We start from the raw sequence: 27,667 nt of genomic DNA, 5'->3' as shown, positions 1-27,667 counted from the left end.
CGTTGGAAAAAGATCGTTTAAGGTATTTTTTTCCCTACAGCTGAACACGCTAGTGGGTCATTTTTGACCCGCAACACAACACAAGGGATGTAAAAGTGAAACTGTGGAGCAAAGTCATTCTTGTTTTGGTCAACCACCACGTATGGAAATGAAGCGACAACGATGACGTCTAGCCGTTTCTAATACTTTGCGCTTCCTTTAGGAAACGAGGCGCTGACAGATGACGTTTTGTCGTGAAGGAAGGCACGCGTTATCTATTCTTCACTGCAGGATGGTTCTGCTTTAACGAGCGACAGACAATAGGACCATCTCACATGGGTCCAGGCAGAAGTCTGCATTCTGGGCTAAATGAGAAGAATGCAGTCGTGCTTTGTCTTTTGGATGTCACGTGAAAAGAGGCCACAGTCCAGACCTGCTGTTTCACTTTTAATGTTGACAAAAAAAAAACAAAGAAAGAAGAGACCTGCAGCAAGTTTAGTGTTCGTTTATTGCAGTTTATGAAAAGAAAAAAAAAAAAAATCAGAATTAGTCAAATGTCTTTCATAACAGAAACGGAGCTTCTGAAATAAAATACAATAAAATAAAAATAAAAACACAAAGGCCGTTGCCCAGTGAGTGTCTACGGTGCACAACAAACAGTGACGATCATACATTAATGCTAAAATGCACATTCTTACAGAATGACTTGTCTGTACGTCTACACGCTAAGCTAACATGTTGGCTAAAGGCAAAAAAAAAAAAAAAAAAAATTAAAATAGCGCATCATATCCTGGAAAACAACAGCAGGGTAACTTTTTTTCCCCCAAAAGAATAAAAAAATCTTGATCATAAAAGATTTTGTACAGCAGGCATTGCTTTGTTTAATCATCTTCATGATGTGCTCTTCCGTACGGAAGCTAGTAGTACGATGGCTGAAATTTAAAGGACTTCAGTTAAAGCAATATATACCCGCAGCCCGACCTTCTCCAAACTTCACCCACATAATAACTTTTAGAAAAATACCCCCCTCCCCCCAAACGTTTGCATGTAGTAGAGGGGGGGCGGAGAGGCTAAAAAATGTTCACCATGTTAAGCTTAAAAGTTTGCAGCGCCTTGTGAAAGAATCAAACTGCTAGCTTATGCTATATAACCCCAAGGTACAGCAAAAAGAAAATGTTTCATGGTTTAGAAACTTTTATCTTACAAATAACCAGAAGAATTTGGTGCATTTGTAAGTGAGGCCCTTTAACTTCAATACAACTAAAAAAAATCCAAGTCAACTAACCACCTTTATAGGTTACTTATGAAACATAACTAAAAAGAACAACATTGTTTTGAGGGAGGTGAAACACCAATATATGCCACATATTTTTCAATTTGTAAGACATGTTCAAAACCACAGCTCTTCTTCTATTATTCACAACAATAAACTGAACTTCATTTTTTGTTTTTTGCATTATTATCTGAAATTCAAATCAAACTGATGCTTTATAGCATATGTAAGGGTCACCTCCCTAATGCTTTCCCCCCCACCTTTTCACAACGTTCTCAGATTTCTCCCTCTCGTAGCAGGAACGTTTGTCACGCAGCCAAACTACGAATATGGCGTTTGTAAAATAGAGAATTATTGGCACGGCGCTCTGTTCCTCGAGACCATCTGTGAGTGCAAAACGGCCTCCGAGGTTGAATTTCTCCGTCTGTCGTCAGGCGGCAGTAAAGCAGCACCTGAGAATCCCTTGCGGCCGGATTTTTATTTCCTCACATATATCCTTAAATAACCCGAAGGACAGATTCGATTAAGTTTTGCGGGGTGAGAAATGTGAGACGGGGGGGGATCTGAGTAGTCTCCTCCTGTGAAATCGCATTTACAGTGTAAATGCGGCAACAGCTTTAGCTCTTGTGAAGGAAAATTTTTTTAAAAAGCACACTGCAACCAACATAAACTTTTAGTTTCTAGTGCAAATATCTTAGCACTCTTTAAATAAGACACAACTAACCTATTAGTAACTTTTCAGCAAGATACAGGAGCTTGTTTTAAGGAAATAATTCCCTAATATTGATTAAAAATAAATAAAAAATCCAATAGCAGATCTTTTCACTATAAAAAGATGTTTTTCCATGTTATAAATGAAAAAATTTGCAAGTGGAACTAGTACTTTAAAAAAATCAATATTATGAAATTATTTACTTAAAACAAGCTTATATATCCTGCTGAAAAGCTACTTGTAAATTAGCGTTGTCTTATTTCAAATGTACTAAGACACTTCCACTAGAAACTAGACAAAATATCCTTCATCAGATTTTTTTTTTTTATGTGAATTTTATGGGATACTTTGACGTGTCTGTGCTCCTTTCTGCATTCGAGTTCGCTAATTTTCCTCCGTGCTGCTTTATCTGATCCTGGGAGAAGAGCCGGGAAAGGGAGTCGCAGCCGACCGACAGCCGCCTCAGGTATGAACAAACGAGTAGGAAGGAGGAGGAGGAGGGGCAAAAAAAAAATCAGCACATAATACTGTGGGTGTTGGTCAATGTAATGTAGAGAAGAGGAGGGTGAGGCCGAGGTGGGTGTGGGGGGGGACAAAAGGTTCAAGGCTGGGTCACTGCACTGGGCTCCTTGTCATAGATGTAGCTGCCCACGCCGCCAGTGTTGACGCCTGGAGAGACCAAAAAGGAGAACAGCGGGAGAAGAGTCAGGAGGGGGGAAAACAAGGCGAAACATCAGCAGGAGGGGTCGCTGCACAGTCACAGTGGAAACACTTGTGTGACATTCTCTTTTCAAGTGTCAGTCGGAGATTCGTGGGTCGACAGCGCCCCCTAGCGGTTACCTTTGGGTCCAAAGAGGACGGCGTAGCAGGGTTTGTGGCAGTAGGGCTGGCCGTCATGCTGGAGGGGCAGGGGAGGAGACAGCGACAATTAGTTTGACAAAGTTACTCTGAAATGGAACAAAATAATAATAAAAAAAAAAAATAACAAAACTCTCACAGCTACAGCGTAACGTTACATATGCACGGATAAAAATCAGACTACAGCTGATGTTAACCTCTACAAAACGGCAGTAAAAAAATCTTCTGGGGAATCAAATCTTGGCCTTTTTAGATTATATTTATTTTATTAGAGAGCTTCTGGATTAAACAGTCGTACGTAGACGTAATAAAAGACTCAAAGAAGTTTGCTGTTGGAAATATGAAGTGACCTTTTCAATTAACTCCTCCTCCTCAGAACAGCTCATAATGTTAGCTTGGAGGTAGAAACGGTGGGGATCTGTACTGTCAATATTTCCTATTACCCAACTTGATTGTGGTCACTTATGTTGTTGGTTTTTGGTAAGTATTGCTTAACCTTTTAAAAACCACTGTCCAGTGTAATTTTTTTTTCCCACCAACATTTTTCCTCTGACTACAATACATAACACCAGTATGATGGAGAATCTGTATAGGAAGGGTGATGGCAAGACGGACTAGAGGAGACGTGCAAAAAGCATCAGCTGACATGATGAAATGAATAAAGATTTTTCAGTTTATTATTGAGGAGGGTGTAAATAACTGTCAATACAGGATTACATTTTTCTTATGTAGAAAATTGTTCATTATCTTCAGTCTGACTTTCAATGAGAAACAAACTTCTCAGTTGAACGAAAGTGAGCATTTTTACATCTAAATCTGCTCAAAGTCTACGAATGTTTCACGAATGCTTTTAACAGGCCTGTATTAGGCTGCACAGTAAAAAACCAAAACCTAATGCGTGCCGTCACCTCTGCGTGGCTGCCAGGAGCCAGAGTCTTGCTGCACCTCTCGCAGCGCAGACAGGGCCGGTGCCAGTCCTTCCCCAGGGACGTCACCTTCTCAGCTAAAGGGACGGAAAGCAGACACACATTTCATACGTCAGACGCTTTGCACGTCCGCGCCTTTTCCCTGTAAGGAGGCGTTTTAACGACTCACCAAAGTACACCTTCTTGTTGCATCGGGGACAAAGGTTGGCCTCGCCGGAGAAAGTGGTGATGCTGCCAGCTGCAGGAAATGAAAAAAAAAGACACCTAGAGGTAAGTCTCTAAAGAACAAATGTGGGGAGAAAAAAAAAGAATGAAAACTGATGAATGAGTATTAGTCTGGTCCTGCTGGGTGTGAACTCCACTGGGGCAATAATGAAAGGACAGGAAAGAAATGTTACGTTTTATGGATTTCAAGGGAAGTTTATATAAAACACCCAAATATTGCCAAGTTCAGACACTTAACTCATTGTTTCCTATCAGACTCAATCGTAAGGCGTGCTTTGGAACAGCGTGAGACGACAGGAGACGTGCTCTGACTGAACAGCAGCTTCCATGTTTCCCCACACAAACATGAGGCTCAGCTGACCGACAGATCCACAACATGAAGCATTCACACTCAGAACCTTTCCACATTTCCTCAAGCTACATTTTATTCGACAGCTAAACACAAATTAGATCTTAATTGCAAGAAAATGGAAGAACAATTAGAAATGATTTCAAAAATGTTCACATCTAAGAACAACAAAACATGTAATGCATTTGTATTTACCCCCCTTTTATCCTGATATCCTCTAAGTTCTGTGCAGCCAGTTACGCGCTGCATCTAATTGACTAATTAGGTGCCCAATTAAACATCTAAATTTCCAATTAGGTGCCTTGGAGGGCATCTAATTACATAAAATCCCCCTGTGTGTTATTTAATCTCTGTGTAAATCCAGCTGTTCTTTGTTAGAGAGGATTGGAGAACAAACAGCGCCAGGCAGACTAGGAACACAGCAGACAGGAGGAAGCTACGGAGACGTTTGAAGCGGGGTTAGGTCACAAAGCCACATCTCAAGCTTTGAACATCTATCAGAACTTTGTTCCGTCCAAAGTCTGAGACAGAAACGCCTTCCTGAAACTGCGTGAATCTGGCGGGCTGCGGCGTTGACGAGGGAAGCAGCCGATGGGGCCGAATACCAACGCATGCCACACTTTTCAGATTTCGGCATTTAAAAATTTTTTTGAAAACTATCGTTGACTTTCACTTCACAGCTATGTAGTACTTATTGCTTGTTTGTCACATAATATCAAGCAGGGCTGGAGCAATTAATCAGACGAATTGCTTATCGAAATGATTGTCAACTAAATGAGTAAGTGATTAATCGATGACTAGAGACAAAAAAAAAAAAGACATTTGAGAGAACAGTATACTCAGAGCCGTAATTAAACCAAAGCTGTCCAAGAAAAAAAACTTACATTTTGTTTTTAAGATAAAAAAACTAACTTTTGTAAACATGTTCTACCTAGAACTCCTCAAAAGGCAGTTTTAGCTCCACCTGGTTCAAATTATATTTATGTATATTAAAAAAAGTCTATTAAGCACCTTTTCCAACTAATCAGTAGATCCAATAAACAATCCACAAATCAGCACTACACTGTATTAATGTTAATACAATACATAAGGTCAAGACCTATTGACCTATCAAGACCTACTGACCTTCTTTTAGCTGCAGATGCATCTTTGCTACGAATGATGAATATTGCCTGGTGTTATTCCATTTTGGGCAATAAAATGTTAATTTTCTTATTAAAAAAAAAAAAGAAACTGACTTCTTTGTTTATTTGCATCTTTTAACGTATTTCCAATATTGCATAAAAACAGATTAAATTGTTAAATCAAAAATCTACAGACTGCGCCGATTTTTAAAAATCAGATTAATCGTCGTAAAAAAAACCCAACAAAAATGAGGGAATTACTCGAATACTCGGTAGTTGCAGCCTTTATATCGAACTCCCAAACAAAGAGAGAACGTCAGATCATTTTCTCACGTAGATTTTAAACCGACCGCAGAATTTTTTCTATGAACGCTGCGTCTGAAATACCTTTTGATGGTGCCTTTGGCGCGTACACACGCTTCTCTTCGACTTTAGAGGCCGAATCCCCACCGGTGTTGTTGTTGGCTGGAGAATCGTACACATAAGAACCTGCTCCTCCAATGTTAACACCTCGGGTAGAGTAGGAAGACGAAAAAAGGATTTAGAATTACACAGATGTAGTGGATATAATATTCATTTGATGAATTATCTGCATTAAAATGTTCCAGATTATATTTTCGTATAACAGGTAAGGAGCTAAATATAGAGAGTTACAATCATCTCACCAGCAGAAAAACTGCATAAATAAATCAAATGGGTTTTTAATAATGCAACGGTGTGAGACGGGAGTGCAGTTCACCTTTTGGCCCAAAGAGGGCAGCATAGCATGGTTTGTGGCAGTAGGGCCTTCCATCGTGCTGCAGAGAGAGAACATATCATCGTTAGCGGGAGAAAACCCCCACACTGATTCCCTTCTAGAGTACATAAAACAGAAGGGAAGCTGGACATGATGTGTGTGTGAAGTCATAACGTTCACACACTTTCCCGGTGTTATAAATGTTGCAGATGGGGGAACATGTCCAAAAATGGAGCTTTTTTTTTTATCCTTCTGCCACCTAATGATGAAGTCGTTGTCACAGGGTGCTATAACCTAAAATAACGAGCGCTACTGTATCCAGGAAACCGGTCTCTGTTGATGAATACAAACACACACACACACGCACACACACACACACACACACACGCACACACACACGCACACACACACACACACTTCAATGGGAGCTTTGTGTCTGCACATGTGTGACAGACATCGTGTTTCCATTCCCAAGAAAAAAGGGGGAGGAAAAGGGAAATAAAAAAATCTAAGTTGTGACATAAAAGGTCTTGAATCCGATGCACACTGGGAATGTGTCAGCCACCGCAGAAACATGTGATGGGTGAAGGGGATCGGGGGCGAGGGGCCACCGGTGTGTGTGCAGTCTCCGATGCCCATAGATGAGAAAAATCAGCGAGCAGGTGGCGAGACCTGCAGGGTGTTGAGTGGAAAACCAGCCACTGCTCACTTCGCCATGGCCACCTGAGCTCTTTATTTATTTTTTTTTCTTCCTCGAAGGACAGCGAAGAAGAAAGAAAAGATCGCTCTCTGACTTTAATAATGCATCAGCCGTGACAGGATTGGCTGTTGTTAAAGCCGCCACACTCTCCCTCTGGGCCTCGCGTTCGGCTTTTACGAGACTCCCGACGGTACGGAGTCGGACTCCGACGTCTTCCGCGGGATCCGACCGTACGGACGGACGGGACGCAAAGTGAACTCAAAAATGGATTCGCCACACAAAGAAAAGCCGACTCTCTTCCCAGCAGTTAAACCTCCCACACTGTCACACACACTTAAGGTTTGCTCCAACTCTGTGCTCTGGTTTCTAAACCACTGCTCACCTTTCAGCTGCTAAATCATCTCTGAAGGTTTAGCCGCTTTACTTTTTTATTTTCTGCAGACAAACTCCCTGCCATCCGTTTCAGGGTGAGTTATCACTTAATAAGACCCCTATTTATGAAGTTAAAGTTCATGTTTCTTCTAGGATTTCCTGATGAACCCTGGAATCAGCAGCAGCTCAGGAACGACCCGTCGCTGCAGGTCATGTAAGCGAACAGGGCCGAATTTCCTTCCTGTATTGTCTGAGTTTAATCATTTTAGATGGCTGAAAATAAGAGCAGTGTGATGAAAGAGTTTACATTAGCCGAGCCTTCTGAAAACATTTCTGACACATTGAACTTTTCCAGTTTCTCACATTACAAAGTATTTCATCAGGATTTTATCTAACGGAACAATAATGTCCCTGATAAATGAAGGAACGTCCGTAGCGTGAAGCTACCAAAAACCATTTTTTTTCCACATTAGGGTGAAACGTTTTGTTTCACTTATTAGATGCCTGCTGTGGCATATAGTCGGTTATTTAGGTGCCTTATTAGTAAATTAGTTCAGTGCAGCCAATCTTAACTGACCTAAAACAAGAGAAATGAATTTGTTCAGACAATGAGATATTTATTATCTTTAAAAATGTGGTTTCAACTGTAAGTGACGCTTTCTAAATTAAATTAAGGCTTTTAATCAAACGTCAGATTACACTTTAATATCAAACTGTGCAGTTTGAATATCAGGTGCTTTCGAGGGTTTTACACAGAAATCGAGCACTGATTTAGCACGACTGTCCCTGATCATTCTGACGTTTTCATGACCCGTACAGGCGGCTTCAGAGCATCATCATGGCCCATTAGGCTCATGCGATGACTGCTGACCCCCCCCACCCCCCCCCCAAGTGATGCAGCTGACCCTAAAGCTGAAAACAACCGGTAGCTTTTATTCCATTTGCGAGAAAGTGAACATATCTGAACGGACGAGTGACTCACTTTGACCGGATTTGAAGCTGTTAAAGATTAAGTCAAACATTTTAACCCAGCACATGCGCTAATTCGTGACCATTAGGATTTATGGATGTTAACTGAGTCCAGATGGTTCTGACGTTCCAGCAGTGTTGCGTTTAAAAAAAAAAAAAAAAAAAACACCTCCGACTGTGCTGGAACAAATAAAGCCAGGCTCTTTCAGGGTCAACAACGGAGACTTGTCACGTCGCATGTTGGAGGTCGTGCCTGGGGGGAAACCGCTGCCCTCGTTTAGCCCACAGACGTCAGGCCGCTCTGGGCCGCATCCTGTCCCTACGACTCCTTTTAAAGCAGCAGTCCTCGTTCTTCTGGGGTTCGCAACCTTCCACATACCGGGCCTGAGAGGATAACAAACAGCACTCCCGGACAATCCCTTTTAAACATTTCTTTCCAGAAGGAACGTCACCGGGCCTCGAGTTTCCATGACGACGATCGGGCAGAGATTCGTCTTCCTGTTAAAGTAAGAGTCGTGGCGTGGGGAGGGACTTGGATGCCCTCCACGGAGCGGAGGATGGCGGGAAGAGCGAGCGAGGGCCTCGGAGAGAGACTGTGTGCGACTACAGTACTGCAATCAGGCAGAGATTAAATGGCAGACAAGCATCCTTTGGGGTCTGTGGGGGGAAATTGCTTTTGTGTCCAAAGAGGTTGAGATCACATCCTCTTTGACCAAAAGGGAAAAAAAAAAAAAAAAAAGAGCGGGAGATCAAGAAGAGTGTTTAAAAATAAGAAGAAAAAAAGAAAGCATGGTTGCCCGGGTCATGAACGGGTAAATCAAAAATGATGAGATGAGAGAATCCTGAAAAGGCAGAAGCGGAGAGTGAGCAGTGCAGCGTCAGGGGAACCTGACTGAGATGTGATACTGCAGTCTGACTCTGCAGGACAGAGAGGCGGGATCTGAAAACGGCTCATCCTGCAGGGCTGGAGGGAGAAAAACATCCCATGAAGACCCGACATATCGAGACATACAAAACAGGCCCGGAAAACGGAAAGCAGACACAAATATATCCGGTGACAGATGCACAAGGACTGCGACATATCATGACCCAGAGAAGGAAAAATAACACTCCGATACGTCACAGGACCTTTTAAAAGAGACTACGGACTCTGGTGTTACACGACACCTCCGGCCCAAAAGGCCAAAATTCAGAGATTCTGTCTGCAAGTCTGATAATCACCAGGCAACAATCGATTCTGGCTCTTAGACGTTGCAGTAGCAATGAATGGACTGCAAGAATACTAAAGTCCTAAAGGTTGCAGACCTGTGCCTACTGTGCCGAGTCGTCTCGTCTCATTCTTTTATCTGATCATATTGCCATGAGTTATCGTAGTTTATATCTTGGTAAAGTTAACTGTGTGTTGTTGTTCTACTTTGTGCAGCACTTTGGTCAACTTTATAAAAGTATTATAATATAAAAAAATAAAAAAAGGAAAAAAGGCTGACTTGACTTCAAGAAGTCAGACTAGGATTCTCTTGCAAAAAAGATTTGTAATCTCAATGACAAGGTTAAATAAAAAAAAAAAATTAAAAAATTATTAATGAATAATGGTTGAAACAATGAGCTCATAAAGCAAAAACATCTCCTTTCTCCAACACAATGTCTACACGGCAATTGAAACTAATTTCAGAAAAAAACTAATATTTTATCTTTTCATGGATATATATATATATATATATATATGTATATATATATATGTATATATATATATATATATATATATATATATGTATATGTATATATATGTATATGTATATATATATATATATATATATATATATATATATATATATATATATATATATATATATATATATATATATATGTATATATATATATATATATATGTATATGTATATATATATATGTATATATATATATATATATATATATGTATATGTATATATATGTATATGTATATATATATATATATATATATATATATATATATATATATATATATATATAGATAGATAGATAGATAGATAGATAGATAGATAGATAGATAGATAGATAGATAGAGAGAGAGAGAGAGAGATAGATAGAGAGAGAGAGAGAGATAGATAGAGAGAGAGAGAGAGAGAGAGAGAGATATTTCACAGTTTGAACCCACTGACCTCTGCGTGGCCTCCTGCATTCAGAAGCTTGTTGCAGCGGTCACATTTGAGGCACAGTTTGTGCCAGTCCTTCCCCAGCGATGACACCTTCTCAGCTGCAAATCAAAGACAAAAGACAGAAGGGAAGTGGGATCAATGCAAACATTCACATCACGCAACATTTGTGCAGATTACTGTGAATAATCCCCCCTTTGGCCCCTCTATCAATTGTGCATGTTTGTATCACAGAGCGCCCTTCAATCAGCCACTGCAGGGAGGAATGACGTCCCCCATTGCTTCACTATCTACAATAATGATTGGTTTGTGCTGTGTTGTCTCTGGCCTCGATGGGGATGCTGTCATCACGCCAACAGAGGGATTGTTTTCTTGGAGGCGGGAACAGTGGGGATGCCTGTGCACAACACCGGGATACGGCGATGATGTCATAGCCGGGCTAACTGACAGCGGCGTTAGAAACAGCGGGGGGGATCCATGTCTAACCCAGATTCTTTGAATAATCCATTAAAAAAAAAACAACTATAAAAAGAAAACACACACACACTCCCTTCCCCCACCCTGATGCACATCACCCCTCGGCGCCCCAACCCCATTTCAGTCCACTTCTCCTGCCGTCGTCCGTCCAGACAGGCGAGGGACGCAAAACGTACACTTCAAAACAACAAATCACCACTGCCTCCAAACAATGGGCCCCGAGGAGTCGTCCTGGCAGCGGAGGAAACACCTTCTCTTATCAAGGAACAGCAAAAATAGCCGGATACTTCGGCCCGTTTCCTACATGCCCCAGCTCATAAAGCACACAAACATGTGCGCACGCAGCCAGCTCATATGCAGACATTAAGGCATTCCTCTTGTTCCTCCACACTGCAACATAGCTTCATGTTATAGTATATATTTATGGAAAGGTTTAAAAAAAATACTGTCTGCAAGTGAAAGATGAAAAGACAGAAGAGCCTTAGTGGGAATGTATTATTTTTTTTTTTGGATGATGAAAAGAAAAGATATAAATAGCATAGATGCACAAATCAGATTTGTGTTTGATTTTAGATCTCGCTCTGCACTAAGTTTGAAACATTTCACTGATACCCAAAATAGTTAACTTTGAGTCTTCCTCCCTCAGTAATAACTTCCACACTGCAGAGTTTTGTGGTTATTGCAATCTGGTATTATTTAAGAAGGGTGTGTTCGCTGCTTGGAAAACGATTGTAATTTTGAGTTCTCAATCAAAGTGAGCGGAAAAATATTAAACTCTGAATATTGCCTGGTGCATTTCTAACACAAAAAATACATGTTAGTGTTGAAAGCTGTCATTTTCTAAAATAAAAAAAGTTATTCCGTTAAAGAATAAACTTATGAAATTTGTATCTGGGCATTAGATCAATTGCCACATGACTTCACTAAAACATTTATTTAAAAAAAAAAAAATCAAAGTTCTATTAAAAATACATAAAACCCCCAAATAGCCACATGTAACACTTCTTGATTGTAGAAAATCTGCAGGTTTACAGCTAGACTGTGTCTCCTTTGACTGACTCTCAATGACTTCTTTGTAAACCTGATTAAATCAACTTCCCTCTTTGGGTAATCAAGTTAAATTTGATTTGATAAAAATTACAAAGGAATCACATTAAATTATCTAGTGGAAAAAATTCCCTCAGGATTGATTCGAGAGATGAGATTACTCTGTTCTTTCTCCAGTCGCACTCTGCTGACTCTGTCAATTACGTCAAATGGATCACAACAAGACCAGGGGAAAAACTCACACTGTGCGTGGAAGTGGGGGTCTTGGAAAAACACCAAGCGCTGGACAACTTCTTAAGTCCAGCAATTCACGCTGCAGTTTACACAATAAATTGCAGAGTGAATACTTTTTATTTCTTAAACCAGAGAGAAAATATACTTCAAGCTAAAGAAAAGAATCTGCCTTTCGACAAATATAGTCCTCGGCGCCACAACTCTAGTAAATGGAAACGCACCACCATAGTTAGGTTCTTAAGGTCACCTTTAACAGAAAACAGATTGGATTCTTGACAATAAAAAAAAATACCTTTCCATCAGGTATTCACAACCTAAAAAAAAAAAAAAAAGACGGAGCGAGAACAGGAAACAGCCGTGAGCATCAGGCGTGCTTTTGAATCGCTGTTCACCCCAGGATCATGAAACAGCTGCAACTGGGGGTTCAAGGGAAAAAACAAACACACACGACTGAGAGAAAAACCAAAACACAGTTCATGCAATAACAAGAGGTGACTGCAGGTGTTGTTTGTGAGCATAAAGTTTCTTAGGTAAGAATTCTCTGTAGTAAGAATAACATTTTGACGACTACATCAGTGAGGTGCACGAGTAAAGAAACGGACTGATTATGTGCGAAGAAGTGAGAATTTTAGCTGCTTCCATTCACTGCCACCATATTTTAACACATCCTCAGCAACAATGCTGACCAGAATCTTAAAGGAAATTCCTGTTTATCTGAGAACTGCGTGAATTTTCATTTTTTTTATTTTAATATTTTTGTCAAATTGTCATTCATAAGAAAATTGACATCCCATGTCTGTGCAACCCAGTAAGTAGTTGCCTTTTCGCTACAACTTCAGCTCAAAAAAGTAAAAACAGGATGTGTTCAGATTCTCTTCTAAGCAGATTTGCATCATTTCCTCTTGTGTCTGAGGTCACCGTATGACCTTTCAAATGTTGACAGAATGGCGCAGAAACGGAATACTGGAAAACTGCCTGCATGTCCTCGGGGAAATCTATCTGTCAATGACTCATTCACAAAAACGGACAGAGTTTTAAAAGTCAGAGGATGAATGGAAACACACTTCAGGGGGACTGCTGCTTGTTCTCTGCAGATGTCCACTGTTTAACAGCTCCCACTTTGAAAAAGACGTTAATCTAACAAGAAGGGTGAACTCATCTGGTGTATTAAGTGCAAGAAAAGGGAGGGTGGGGGAGGGGGGCTGGCCTAGATAAACTGAGTCACTATCTGCCGTCGTCATCCTTTATTCAGTCCAGACTAATGCACCAAGAAACAAAATGTGTTGCGTAACAATAAACAATCACGGTATCCTAAAATAGTGGACACGGGGGAACAAATGATGCAAATGAAAAAGCTGCAGTGCATCCTCCCGCCTACATGTGGGTAAAAGCCCCCACCGGTTTAAAACAAACAAGGGGGAGCAACTTGACAGAAACTCACGTTGGCAATGTCAACATTGAAGAGGACGTGCCAGATCCTGCCTGCTCTCTATCCAAAGCCCACAAAAAAAAGGAGGGGATTCCTGGGAATGTTGATGTAAACATAGGAAAAAGAAATCCCAACTGAAACGTTCTCATACATTTTACCTGACCTACGCTGACAGAGCCACGGGGAAATGGATAATTGTCAGTGAACTGGGCATCTCTTTGTGGTCATCCTTGCAAACGACAAGCATCTCTCCTATTGGATGTTCTGCGCTGATTTTGCAGCTGGACAGATTAAATACAGGACACTAACTACAGATATTTAAATAGTCCATAATTTGGGGTGCAACCATGTAAAGGCCTTCATTTGTGGAAAGGGTTTCATGTGAGAGATGATTGCTGCTGAGGCGTTTAGAGGCTCTTTGGATTTGCAGTGTTTGTGTTTATGTAATTGAGAGCCGGTGCCTTCAAAAACGAGAATGTCAGCGCCGACTTTAAATCCTGACGAACAGAGCGCGGTCCCTGCAGCGACGTCGAGCAGGACAGAGGTCGACTGATACCTGAACCTCTGAAAGCTCTTTGACTTAATTTCTTCATGTGCAGGAGTCTCTGAGTCTTGTCAGTGTGGTTTTAATCACAGAGACAATCTGCTTCCGACTCTCACTTACCAACGCAACTATTACAGCATCGCGCAAACGTACTCACCCCCCGTCAGCTTCTCCTCATCATGTCGTGTTACAGACACAAACTCTTTTTAGAAGGATTTTATGTGCGACCAAAACAAAAATAGTGTACAACTTGAAATAGAAAGGAGATTGATATTAGTTTATTTATACAAATTAAAATCTAAAACGTGGTATTCACTGCAAAAACTCAAGATCTTACCAAGTATTTCTGGTCTAGTTTCTTAGTGCAAAACTCTTAGTGCACTAGAAATAATACAAACCTAAAATTGATAATAAAAAAAAAGATATTGATCAAATTAAAAAGTACAAGTTACACTGGCATTTTATTTCAATTATAGGACAAATGTCTTGCAATATGCAAAATAATCTGCCTGTGGAACTAGTAAGCTTTATCGACTAAAGAAACCTTCCTATATCTTGCTGAAAATTTATTCGTGAGATATTTGCACTTGAAACTGGACAAAAATACTTGTTAAGATTTGGTCATTTTTTGGCAGCAACAGACGAGGGATAAAGTTATAGTGACATTCAAAGCAGACCCTTCACATGGTGATACACGATGGCGGCGGGATGATGCTGTGGGATGTTTCTTTTCCAGGAGAGTCAGGGAAGCTGCTCAGAGTTATGGGGAAACAGGGAGTGATAGTGGGAGCAAACCTGTTAGTCAAAGTCCAGATCTGGAGAATGGAAATGAGAGCCACATGTTTTTTCTTTTTCTTTTTAATATTTTTGAAAACTATGATTAGCCACGACTTTGCGGGGGTCTATCACATAAAATCCTAATAAAACACGTGGAGGTTGATGGATCCATTAAGCATGCATACCCAAAAACAGAGCAAAAAATATATATATTAAAAACATTAAACCTAACCCCAAAAGTAGAAAAAAAACTTCAACTGTATATATATAAAAAAAAAAATAACACGACCAGCGTGATCTGTAATGAACTGCAAATAAACAAGGCAACGTTCTTCACAACAAAACAAAACAAAGCGTCTGCATGTCGCTTTACGCCCTGCATAATATAATTTCATAAAAGGTTATTTCTGGTAAACTGTAGTCAAATGATTTTAACTAAGGGGAATAGAAAGGTCCATTCAGCATCAAATAGATTTAGCATTAGCGAGCATGAATTACTCGTGATTGGGTTTGAGATTGTCCGAGCATCCATGCCGTTGACGCCACAAAAAGCCTCCTGGAGGCTCTAATTTAATTCTCCCCATTCGCTTCGGTTGTGAGATGCACTTTTAGTCTAGACTGCTCTCAGAGTCGGGTTTTCCGCTTGGGAACAGACCCTCAACAAATGGTTCACAAACACAGCATAATTGGACGGAGCATTAGGAAACGGAGCACTAACGAGCAGCCTTCTGAGGGGAAACATTAAGCCGCATTTCTCTCAATGACTTAATTACCTTTCCACGATTGTCAGCAGTGACAGAGCAGCTGTGCCGTAGCTACAGGAGGACTTGTTTTTTGAGCTGGGGGGAGAGATTGTCCCCGTTTTTCTCACGAGTGATCGACGAGAACAGAGCGCCGAGCAAAATTTACACAGCCGAATTCACAGCATTAAAAAAAAAAAAAAAAAACTACAGGAAGCACCGTCGGTAGGTCTGGGTTTGGAAATCTAATATGTGTATTTACTTATCACTCAATAATTCGATCAGGGTGTAACAGGCGGAAATGTAATTTGCTTGACAAGAAAGAGGACAACAGGGCTTTCTGATCAGGAGCTGGTTTCTGTAAGAGAAAAATCTGGTCATCGTTTGGATTCATCAGGTAGTGATAACAAGCTACAGTCAGCCATGATGGTTCTGGTGTGACAAACTTAATGATTCGCCTAATGCTTCGTTTTGTGCCGTTCTGTTGCAGCCTGAGTTGACTTGGACCCTTTTCTGCAATAAACCCAACCACACAGCCGTCCCTTCATCTTCTTCTTCATCCAACTAGAAACAGCTGTGTCCACACGGGTGTTTGTGATTTCAGTGTGATAACCGTGGCTCCACGCACCTGAGGAACAGACTGGAGGCCACTCGGTTTGTGTCCCGGGAGAAACAACAACTAACCAAAGGGAAAAACTGAGCACCCTGTGTTTTCCTGTCTGCGTCCTTGTTCCGCTCTCTGGAGGAAAAACACCCTCAAGCACTTCTGACCTTTTCCTCCACATACAGACAATAGGCATTCATGCACCAAAGGAAAGTTCTCAATAGATAAATATGCTGTGAATTTAGCACATGTTTTTATTGTCTGCTCATTACAAAACATTCGAGATGCAAACTCGATATAAAGTTGTACAGTGCATTCAAGGGTGAACATTCTTAGATTAATTACTAAGAGGACAAGGCTCAAAATTACCAAAAAACATAAGAACTATGGACACACAGACCAAGTCTTAAATACAGGGTTTCTTCTTATTTTACAGTAGGATAATTTTCTAGACTCAAATTCCCAGTGTTCTCCATTCTTTATACACATTTTAAAATATATAAAACTGAAAAAAAAAATGCTAAAGTGAACAGGCACAGAGCCTATAAAAACCAAAAGGAACCCAAGGAAGGATACAAGAAAGGGAGGAAGAACAGAAGTAAGCAAGGACTAAATAGAAGGAAAAGCACAAAGAAAGAAGGACACAAGGAAAGGAGAGCAAAACAGAGAAGCAAAAAGGAAAATGGTGGATACCAGAAATAAAGGAAAGTATAAGAAAAGAAAGATATACAGAAGCAAAGAGAGAAATGGATAAACATCATCATAAGGAAGAAAAGAAGTAGGACATGATGAATGATTCATTTCCTAATGAAAGATGGAAAGACACAAAGTGAAAAAGGAAAAAGAAAAGAGAGCAGAAAGGCAAAAAAATACATGAAGAAGGAAGAAAGGAAGGATGGACATGAAGAGGAAAGGAAGCATTGTGTAGGAATCCTATAAAAAAGTAGCTTTGGCCACACTTATTGCAGATCAACAGGGTTTAACAACAGATTCTGCTCCTTCTTAATGGGTTTCCTGTGGTTGGGGGAGGAGAGGGCTTGACCAACACTGACAGAGCAAAGGAAGTTTATCTTAACTTCATAAGAACTTTCAAATGAATATTGTATCTCGAATGGCCAGAGGGAAAATGCAGCCTTTGAAACAAAACATACAGATAAACTCAAGGTTGGAAAACAGTCCTTGGAAGAGGGCCCTGCAGAGGACAGTGAGGGGATCTGAGTAGGTCATTGGCATAACCTTACCCTGTGTTTAACATTTGTTTAAGATCATATCATGATCACAATTTCCTATTGTTATTTATCTTAGGAGAAAACGTCCATTAACTCAAAGAAAAGTATGCACAAAGTCATAATTTAGTTTTCTAATATATTTTAAAATATCTGGTAGATGGAGATGTGAAGAGTAAAACAAAAACAGGAACACCAATTTAAAACAATTACATAAAAAAAAAACAATAGAGAGAGAGTGTAGCTTAATATAATTCAGGAAGATGTTACTATATTAGACTAATTTTAAAAAGGAATTCTGGGAAATCTATCCTGTAAATCCCCCTCAGTTTTATTTTGTAGTGTGGCAGCAGTTTTGGGATGTTGCTAAATCTGGTGAAAGTAACATGGAGCTGACCCTGATGGCAGCATTAACCAACAGAATTGATTTATTTATAGTCGGTACGCGCTCGTAGCTCCCTGAGCGGCTCACAGTGACTGTTCAGGGTGGTTGTTCGTTTGCTTCACAGCTACTAAAAAAAACATTGTTTTGGACCCAGCTCACTCCCTGTGGCTGATGCAACCTCATAGCAAAACCAGCTCTGGAGGTCGTCCATTGCCTCAGACGAGGCGAGGCTTCCTCTACGGGCTCACTACCCGTCGCCCCTCCCTTTGTGTACAAGCGAGGCCGACCTTGGGAATCCCGCTGGCTGATGTAAATGGACTGCAGTTAACGTGCATCCTGCCTGCGCCGACCAGCAGACCCGCGGGCGAAGCAGCCACTCGACTGTCCATCTCCCTTTGACTTTTTCCTCCGCCCCCCAAAGCTGCTTTCCCTGCACCGAATCTGTTCTCCAAGAAAAAAGGGAAACGGTGTCCAAGCTGCGTGCCGTTCAGAAAGATCGAGTGCTCCTCAAACAGGAAGTGGAGTCGTTTTTATGACTTTGCATTGTGCACCAGATTGCTTTAATTTGATAATGAGTCCCTAAAGGGAAGAGATCGCATGAGAGCGCTATAAAGGGCAGACGGTTTTAAGTGAGTCTTGAGGTCCGACTTGCATGGACTGCATGTCTGTGTGGCAGGATGGTGCAGAGAAGAAGCTAGGGCTGTTGTAAACAAATATTTTAGTAATCGAGTAATCTATCGATTATTCTTACGATTAATCGAGTAATCGGATAAAAAAAAATTATAAAATGAAATATTGGTAAATCTGGCATAATACCGGTGTTACTATCAGATATCAATATCAGTCCAATTTTTCATATTTGAGCATCCCTAACAGTTGCTTTTTTGTAGTTTAGAAAACTAACCTGTAACAATAACAGCTCACTTTCTAAGTTAACCAGAAGAAAAGTTATAGAAAAATCTGAAATTATATTGAATTTAATAACAAAGGGGCAGGCTCACAAATATGCTTATAAAAAATGTCTACAATCCAGCTTTTAGTTTATGTATTCATCTTCAGTGAGTTTAATAGATTAATTAAACTCACCTTGCCACCTAACCTTTCACGCTTTGGGTTTGAAAATACGGGAAATGCCGCCTGGACTGGGAGGAGAGGGCGAATGAACGAACATGGGGTGGAGGGGAGGAAATAGACCAGCGGACTGACGAACCGTTAGACCGGGGGACGAACACGACACCTTCACTGGTCACACTCAGAAACTCATCTACCAGCCATGTACGATGCGCTCCGCCACCCGTTTCTTCAGACCGGGATATGAAATTTATTGTGCGGTTCGTCGGTAAAGCTACATTTACACGGTAAGCATCAGCTACTCAGCCACCCGCCCTGTTCAGGCTATCCGCTCACCTCAGCGCTCTTCCCGCCGTTCGCTTTCAACCAGCAGCCCCGGAGGAGAAATGCTGCCGTACTCCAGGCATTCCCCCAGTCATTTTAAGGATGCTTATTGGTTCCCCAAAAACGATAAAAAGTCGGGCATTACCATCAATCAATAAAATCCCCACGGGCCAATCTTGAAGATTGGACTTTATGCCGCTGAGACTTAGCTTTTGTCAACAACTCAGAGGCGGAAGTGAGAGCTCCGCGCAACGCAAATGAAGTCCCGGCCGGAACACGGTGCGCTAACTAATAAAACATAAATTAACGAAGCTTCGAGGCAGGTAAATTTTCCTCGAGGAATTTTAGTAATCGAGGTACTCGAATCATTCGAGGAATCGTTTCAGCCCTAGAAGAAGCTCCAGAGTCTACCAGATGAAGTTGTAACTCAATGGAAATTTATGTTTCCACTTTAAGTACAATTAAATCATACTTAGAACACTGCAAATATTGTATGAGATGCATACAATTTTCATCATCTGAATGACATCCAAACCAAGTGCATGCACCATTTACGCAAATTAAAACCTGGAAGACCTCAAAAGGCATCAATTTGGGAATGTGGTGTGTTCCCAAATTGATCTTTCCATCAGATCGATTGGATGCTTTGTTGTCATATCTGTAAAACGGACTCCAGCTATTTCTCTTTACAGTCGTCAATAACCCCAAAAAACACAAACATGACCCCCAATCTTATCAAGCATCTCAAAGCACACAATACATGCAGGAGACCTGAATAATAACGCTAGTCTGATATCTGATTTCACTTCTTCCAAGTCCTTCTAGCTGATTACAAACACAGACGTTTGCAGATATTGTTTCCCCAAGTCATTTGTGCAACAGATTTTACTTTGGTAAGCTGTTTCTCATGGTGATACCTCAGCCCCCTGGCTTCAGGTACTCTCACTGCTCATGTTAGGTTTAATTGCTCTCTCTAACTTGACCTTACTAGAAAGTGTTTTGTGCTCTATGATGGACTGGTGTTGTATCCAGGATGTGTCCTGCTAGAGATGGGTACCGACTCCCCTACCAAACCTCACCGGGATAAGACGGTGGATGGATGATTCGTGCCAGCTGGCTGTGTGGAAGTTATGCCAAAATAAGCTTTTCTTTCCCATCATCACAAATATAAACATATGAAGTTTTTGAAACTCTACTGGAAGTTTTGTTTTAATTTCCTTTATTTAACCAGGTAAACCCCTGGTTTAACTGGAGCTCTGTGCATAGGCCTGTCACAGTGATCAATAAATTAATTAATTGCATGATCAATTAAAACAAGCTCAATAATTTCCATTGGTATAGTTCATCGTTTTCCTGTTTTCTTCTCTTTCTACAAAAAACTGAGATAGTCTTCAGTTTGGTGTTTTGGTTTCAACTAGCCCCTTTTTTGAAGGTCAACTGTGTTGCTTTGTTTACTCATCTTTGATATTTGACGTTGGAGACATATTTGTCTCCAACGTCCAGTGTTAAATGTCCATGACAATTTAAAGTTTATTGCTTTTTGGAAACGTGTTCTTGCATTATTTTGTCATTACTGTGACGTTCGTTGAAAATGGTCTCAAAACAATATTATCGGTTATCGCGATAATTTCTGGGACAATTTATCGTCCAGCTAAATTTGTTATCGTGACAGGCCTGTGTGTGCATTAAAAACAAGATTGGGCTTTTCAGTAGCCAACACTGCAACAAAAGAAGTGCCACTCTCTGTGTATGTTCTAACCTTGAAAAATGTTACAGTTTAAGTGCCATTCTGTAATAGTAGGCATACTAATATTTGTGCCAACTAGGGCTGAAACGATTCCTCGAATGATTCGAGTACCTCGATTACTAAAATTCCTCGAGGAAAATTTACCTGCCTCGAAGCTTCGTTAATTTATGTTTTTTTAGTTAGCGCACCGTGTTCCTTGTTCCGGCCGGGACTTAATTTGCGTTGCGCGGAGCTCTCACTTCCGCCTCTGAGTTGTTGACAAAAGCTAAGTCTCAGCAGCATAAAGTCCAATCTTCAAGATTGGCCCTTGGGGATTTTATTGATTGATGATAATGCCCGACTTTTTATCGTTTTTGGGGAACCAATAAGCATCCTTAAAATGACTGGGGGAATGCCTGGAGTACGGCAGCATTTCTCCTCCGGGGCTGCTGGTTGAAAGCGAACAGCGGGAAGAGCGCTGAGGTGAGCGGATAGCCTGAGCAGGGCGGGCGGCTGAGTAGCTGATGCTTACCGTGTAAATGTAGCTTTACCGACGAACCGCACAATAAATTTCATATCCCGGTCTGAAGAAACGGGTGGCGGAGCGCATCGTACATGGCTGGTAGATGAGTTTCTGAGTGTGACCAGTGAAGGTGTCGTAAATATCCCGTATTGCTTCCCCCCGTGTTCGTCCCCCGGTCTAACGGTTCGTCAGTCCGCTGGTCTATTTCCTCCCCTCCACCCCATGTTCGTTCATTCGCCCTCTCCTCCCACTCCAGGCGGCATTTCCCGTATTTTCAAACCCAAAGCGTGACAGGTTAGGTGGCAAGGTGAGTTTAATTAATCTATTAAACTCACTGAAGATGAATACATAAACTAAAAGCTGGATTGTAGACATTTTTTATAAGCATATTTATGAGCCTGCCTCTTTGTTATTAAATTCAATATAATTTCAGATTTTTCTATAACTTTTCTTCTGGTTAACTTAGAAAGTGAGCTATTATTGTTACAGGTTAGTTTTCTAAACTACAAAAAAGCAACTGTTAGGGATGCTCAAATGTGAACAATTGGACTGATATTGATATCTGATAGTAACACCGGTATTATGCCAGATTTACCAATATTTCATTTTATAATTTTTTTTTATCCGATTACTCGATTAATCGTAAGAATAATCGATAGATTACTCGATTACTAAAATATTCGTTTACAACAGCCCTAGTGCCAACCTCATCTTTCATTCAGGGAACAGGGAGAATACCGTGTGCACTAGGATGAACAACCAACTGTGCTCCTCTATGCTGTTGCGTAACAAGTCAAACCACAGCAACGGTTGTACCTGTGTGCGAAGCAGTGGTAAAAGATGAGCCGTCAGCACCAAGCTTAATGCCATCTCCATTAGAGGATCATATTTGTGCCTCATAAAGGCAGAGAAAGAGGACCCTCGCTGACTGCCGCACAGGAGCTGGTAGGTTATGCAATTCCACAAAAAGCAGGAGGAAAAAACCTCAAGAAAAGATCTTACATAACCGACAAGGCACATTCACCCAGCCCCGCTGGGCAGCCAAGTGGAAAACAGGGTGCTCTAGCGTTGACAGAAAAGCGGGGTGGGATAAATAAGGTGTATTGTGTGGGATAAAAGTGGGAATAAAAGGGGAGAGGTGTGTGGGAAACGGACCGCTGGCCTTTCGTCCCCTCGGTCTGGTTAGACCGAGGGGATGAAGGTACTCGGGCTCTCTGGAAGGAGAACCGTGCGCAGAGACAGAAAGAGCCCTGTGTGAATAGAGATGTCGCCTCTCATTAGAATGCATGAAGCACTCAGGGAGTCTCCGCTTAAAGAAAGGCAAAACCATCTCACCCTGCTTTCCCCATTCCGTGCAGTTAGAGCGAAAAGGAAAGTGGAGGAGGAATTACAGGTCCTGGGCCGCCACCAAGAGACTGAGAGGAGTCGGTGGATAAAAGAGAAAAAGAAGTAGCTCACCCAGGAGCTCCATTAGTTCCCATTAAGTCCTCGTTTATTCAGTTAGCAGCACAAAGATGCATTGCCCCCGTTTGTCATGCAAACGATACACATCAGCTGAATTCAGGCTTGGACTCCATGACATGGCCTGAATTCCCAGTGGGCCTGGCTACATGTCTGCCTAGAGTCCCCCCAGTGTATTATTACAAGCATTTCTGTCCCCTTCCAGATGCGAGGCCACAATGCGGACATGTGGTATTCAACCAACCATACCCATACAATCCCCTGAGACATTCGCATTCTTTCAATACCAACTCTGATGAGGGATTTCCTTTTTTTTTTTTTTTTTTTTTTTTAATATATTCCTGACGTTTTTCTTTTGGGGTCCCTGAAAGCAAATCAGCATTTTAAGTGGCAGAAACTACAGAAGTAGAGGTAACATTTTCCCCTTAAGTTGCAATTAAGCTAAAACGTCAGTGCCCAATAAAGCTTCAACGGAAAACCAGAGGAATTTCCATCCCAGCCGCGGCTCACCACTGCCCTTTGAAAAAGTATTTCTATTCAGAAAAGATGAAGAAAAAAAAATTGGAGTTAAATAATGAATCTACTGTTGCTTAACCCCATGCTAAGGGAACCAGATGGAGGGCCAGGTGGGTTTTTACAGGGTGGGCAAGTAGCTACTTTTTAGAACATGTCCCAAACAGCCAACGCATGAAGAAAAAGGAGAGCTAAACAAGACAGGAAATGGACAATTTTCTTAACCAATGACACACTTTTGAGAACATTTGAAAAAATTAAAGGCATAGTCGTGGAGAGAAGAGAGTCTTTGTTTAGGAACTTCAGTGCATCATATTTGCCTTTTGCAGATGATGTGGTTGTGCAGGCATTCCTTCAGCATGAAAGCGGTTCAAAACTGGACATTAAGGAGCTGTGAGAGTAAACCTAAAGTTCTGAATAAAAAGTATATGATGGACTAGGAGGTCAGCCTGTGTGGTAGAGTTCAAGTTCCTTGCCATCAACCACGAATGATGGTGGAATGGATGAAGACAGCTGGGCTAAAATTCCTTCATAGGGATATTGGACATGGTCAGGAACTGAACCATTCAGGAGAAGGTCTAGGTAAAGCCCTCGATCCTTCACAATGAAAGGAGTTATGATCAATTTGAGATTCAGATAATGACCTCAAGACTGACAGCTTGCTCCATTAGCCAGGGGAGCTCTGACAAGAGCTGCTGCTCTTCCACATTGAAAGGACTCAAACGTAGAAAAATATGGTCGAAAGAGCAAAACTCTCGATTTTCCGATGCGTCAACAAGTCATGTGAAAAAGGACTAGAAAGCAAAGATCTCAAGTTACTGGTCTCGCTAAACCCCAACATGACATATAGTTCATGACCAAAACAACCACACCTTGCATATAAATGACTGAGATTAGCTTCCTTCATTGGTTGGCTGGGCTCACCTTTAGAGATAGAGCGAATATCTTGATTTTCTAAGGGGAGATCTCAAAGTCGAGCCACTGCCCCTCCACGTAGAAAGGACTCAGTTGATGAAAGACCTGAGCCAAATAGTGAGGTTCTACATTTCTTAGAACCGTCCAACCTTCTCCGATGTTAATAAGAGATGGATCAAGTCCAAAAGAACTGGAAAGGAGGTCAGAGATAAGCCAATGACCTCCAAGTAAAGTCAGCAGTCCTCCAGGGCAAAAGGAGTCCTCTGAGATAGCTCGGCCCTCTGATCAAAACATCTCCCTCTGGAGGTTTTCCGGCCACTTAAAACTCAGCTGGAGAGCATCCGTGGGGAGAAGTCTTCTATATCTTCCTGGACTTTTTACCTTCGAAGCACCACAACCTCATAAGGGGAACACAATGGACAGAAGGATTGATCATCACACCCACTCATGTCTGCTTTGTAACTTCTACATTCCTGCAGACTTGTTAATTCACCCCTGCTCAGAATTCCTCACCTCTTTCAGGAGCAATATAATTGTAAGGAGTATGTGTGTGTGTGTGTGTGTGTGTGTGAGTGTGTGTAGCTAGTGCTGCTGAACTTTTTCTTTTACAGTATCTGACTGTCATTAGGCATGCTGTTATTGCTGCAGGCCAAATGTTACTCCCACCCTGACCTCTCCCATTCCTCCTTGCGCATTTCACAGCTTCGCTCTAAAATGACTGAAACGTTAATATTGTCATTAACGCCTCCCTGCACTCCTCCATGATCCCTTCATCATCTTCATCACTTGCTCGTCCCAGACACACCTCACGCAAAAATAACTGACCCGGACCAAAGTGCGTTACATAAAGACAAATAACACACACCAACAGGGAGCGGTGATTCACACGCTGCAGAGAATTAAGGCTACAGAGAGAAGTGAATACTCATATGTTTGAAATCTGTAAATAAATCTTATTTGTAGGGATGTTATTCCATGCCAGTGACCCGGAGGATGAGGAGCAGCTGTGTTGCGTGCTGCGGGCCGCTTCTGTTACGCAACAGTCCTTCCATCCACTCACATAATTGCTTTTGACCCCCACTGATGAGCACTGTGAATTGCGTAGAGCTGTGCTTTCTGTGTTTTTTCCAACACAAACAATGGATTATAAAAAAAAAAATCAACAGAGGAGTATGCACATGAAGAGCAGAGGATGTAAATTACTGTTTATGTTGAGAATCTGAGCTCCTATAATCTAGGCACATCTCAAACTGTAAGCATCTTTTCATAAAACAGAGCATATAAGTAGTAATCATCCTCGCTGTATGGAAGTATGAGTCAGAGCTCTCGTCATGTGGGTGTTTTGATTTCTCAGTTTTGTTTACAAGGATGAAAAAGATGTACATTTCCAGGTTTCCATCCCACTGACGCCGCGTGATGTTGCTACCATCTTCTGTGAGTGGACACTCTTAGCATATGGCTCTCTTGGCAATAGGTCTCTGACAGCTATTCTCCAGAGCCAACCGCCGAGCTTGGAGCTTTACCAAACACAACAAATTAAAAATGGCACAGATCGGACTCAGAGCGGGATAAATCCTTCATCTGATCTGCAGCAGACGGCACAAACATCACAAATTTTCACACTGACCACCACTTGATGACATAAAGAGGGATCAATCAATGAAAAAACGTGTTTGTTTACTTTCTTTTTGTTCATTAACCCCTCCAAATCTACAGCTTTTGGGTTTCACAGAGTTTGTTCAAGTGAATCATTTACTTTTCTAGTGACTATGACCCCTAAAATTGGCCCAGTGAAAGGAATGTTGAGGACGTCTGTGAGGAATCCTTAGGGGAAAACTGGGAAAAATTTAAATATTTCCCGCCAGTACAGTGATAATTTATCATAGCCCCAACAGCAGACAAATTTGACCAAATATGTTGGTGCATTGCGTGGAAGATGTGCTCACATTCTAAACTTTATTAAAAAAAAAAAAAAAGCAGTGTTACTTATCATATATCTTCGTAGCACAAACATAATTGTTAAATCGACAACATCTAAAAACAACACTGCATGGACTCAAATGTTTACTGTTTAAAAATGTTTACATTTAAATTAGCGACACCGTTATTATTGGTCAAATGTAATTTAAGCACACAAAAGTCCACTCTGCTTGCATTACTCACCGAAATACACCGTCTTGTCGCACTTGGGGCACTTCGAGGCCATGTTGGAGCTGTAGGAAATGTGGGTCTACTAGTTTTGTCTGTCCACCCGGTATTTCTCCTCTCCTCGTGCTCCGGTTCTCCCAAAACAGCAAGTGTCCCGCCGTCCACAGCAGCCAGAGCATCTATGCCTCATTTGCATATCCCCGCCTACTTCCAACAAAAATCCCGCCCTGAATACTTCAGGGACTGTCGGAAATATTCCTATTTGGCAACAAACCCCCCCTCCTTCGTAAAAAAAATAAAAAATAAAAAATTGTGAATATCTTAGCCGCATTCTCGCCCTTCACTTTCTATAATCCAGGCTGAATAATCTTTCTGTATGAAGCAGGTACTGAGATGTAGCCTAAAGCATCCCCAGTTAGAGCAACAATAGAGATGAGCAGATCAAAATTTTCAAACTTACCAGTTCATTATTTTTTTAATTTTCCTCTTAAAAATGTACTACACCTATTTCTATTTTTCCTTTATTTTTAGCAAAACTATGAGACAAAATTTCAAAATCAGTCATTTTTGCCACCTTTTAAATATTGATAAGGTTTACTCTGCATCATGCTAACTGAATTTTTGGAAACTGTGCTAAATATTTGTACAGCAGAGCCAGCTCAGGTTATAAGCAAACTTTGTAGCTGGACATGACTTCCAGATCCTATAGAGGAGGAAAGAACTGTCAAGTTTTTATAAAAAAAATAGAAAAGTGTTTCCTCTGCTTAAAATGTCTTATTTTGTAATCATGTTATCTATTTGCATTTTTTTCTTCATTTTAGTCTATAAACAACAGAATTAGCACATAACTCTACGTTTTTGTCTGTCTGATTACTTAATTTCTAAATATTATGATATTGTAAACAACTACTCAGGACATAGCCTTTTTACTAAATACTTTTTTGTTCTTGAGTAATTTCTTAGTGAAGAGTAAAAAACTTGAGTAAAAATATGCTACTCTTACTTGAATGCAAATTTTTGTTATCAATTAATTCAGACCATAAAATTAAAATGAAATGAGAATCTATAGTTGTTATATTAGCTTATGTAGCTGGCTACACCTGCAAAGCTGTGGTGCTGTTTATGAGCAGTAAAAACATATATATTT

The 27,667-nt window shown here is 40.9% G+C and overlaps 1 protein-coding gene and 1 long non-coding RNA gene across 2 annotated transcripts in view; one reads left to right on the top strand and one right to left on the bottom strand.

Moving 5' to 3' along the window:
• LOC148152787 (uncharacterized) overlaps window positions 1-599 on the top strand; it is a 41,564-nt gene extending 40,965 nt beyond the window's left edge. The window contains exon 2 of the long non-coding RNA XR_015761955.1: window positions 470-599. This is a non-coding gene — a long non-coding RNA (uncharacterized LOC148152787). The remainder of the gene's footprint in view (window positions 1-469) is intronic.
• crip2 (cysteine-rich protein 2) lies at window positions 469-26,929 on the bottom strand. Its single transcript, XM_014988793.2, has 8 exons — window positions 26,536-26,929; window positions 10,383-10,477; window positions 6,186-6,243; window positions 5,834-5,956; window positions 3,918-3,986; window positions 3,731-3,825; window positions 2,805-2,862; window positions 469-2,633 (listed from the first exon to the last, which is right to left on the bottom strand). Exons 1-8 carry the CDS (start codon window positions 26,576-26,578, stop codon window positions 2,566-2,568), a joined length of 609 nt encoding a protein of 202 aa, XP_014844279.1. The 5' UTR covers window positions 26,579-26,929; the 3' UTR covers window positions 469-2,565.
• Window positions 26,930-27,667: the final 738 nt, after the last annotated feature.

This window comes from Poecilia mexicana, unplaced genomic scaffold (genome assembly GCF_051168715.1).
Source record: "Poecilia mexicana isolate PSO_F unplaced genomic scaffold, ASM5116871v1 scaffold_22, whole genome shotgun sequence".
Taxonomy (NCBI): domain Eukaryota; kingdom Metazoa; phylum Chordata; class Actinopteri; order Cyprinodontiformes; family Poeciliidae; genus Poecilia; species Poecilia mexicana.
Note: the sequence above shows the minus strand (reverse complement) of the source record. Positions and strands in the feature narration are given on the sequence as shown.

Bases quoted from the DNA above. Each gene is read 5' to 3' on its own strand.
- crip2 (XM_014988793.2), bottom strand. From the start codon at position 26,578: ATGGCCTCGAAGTGCCCCAAGTGCGACAAGACGGTGTATTTCG. The intron at 5,957-6,185 runs GTGAACTGCACT...ACTCTACCCGAG, and splicing joins TGCCCTCTTTGGGCCAAAAG to GTGTTAACATTGGAGGAGCA. The intron at 3,987-5,833 runs GTATTTCAGACG...CATTTCCTGCAG, and splicing joins GCCAAAGGCACCATCAAAAG to CTGGCAGCATCACCACTTTC.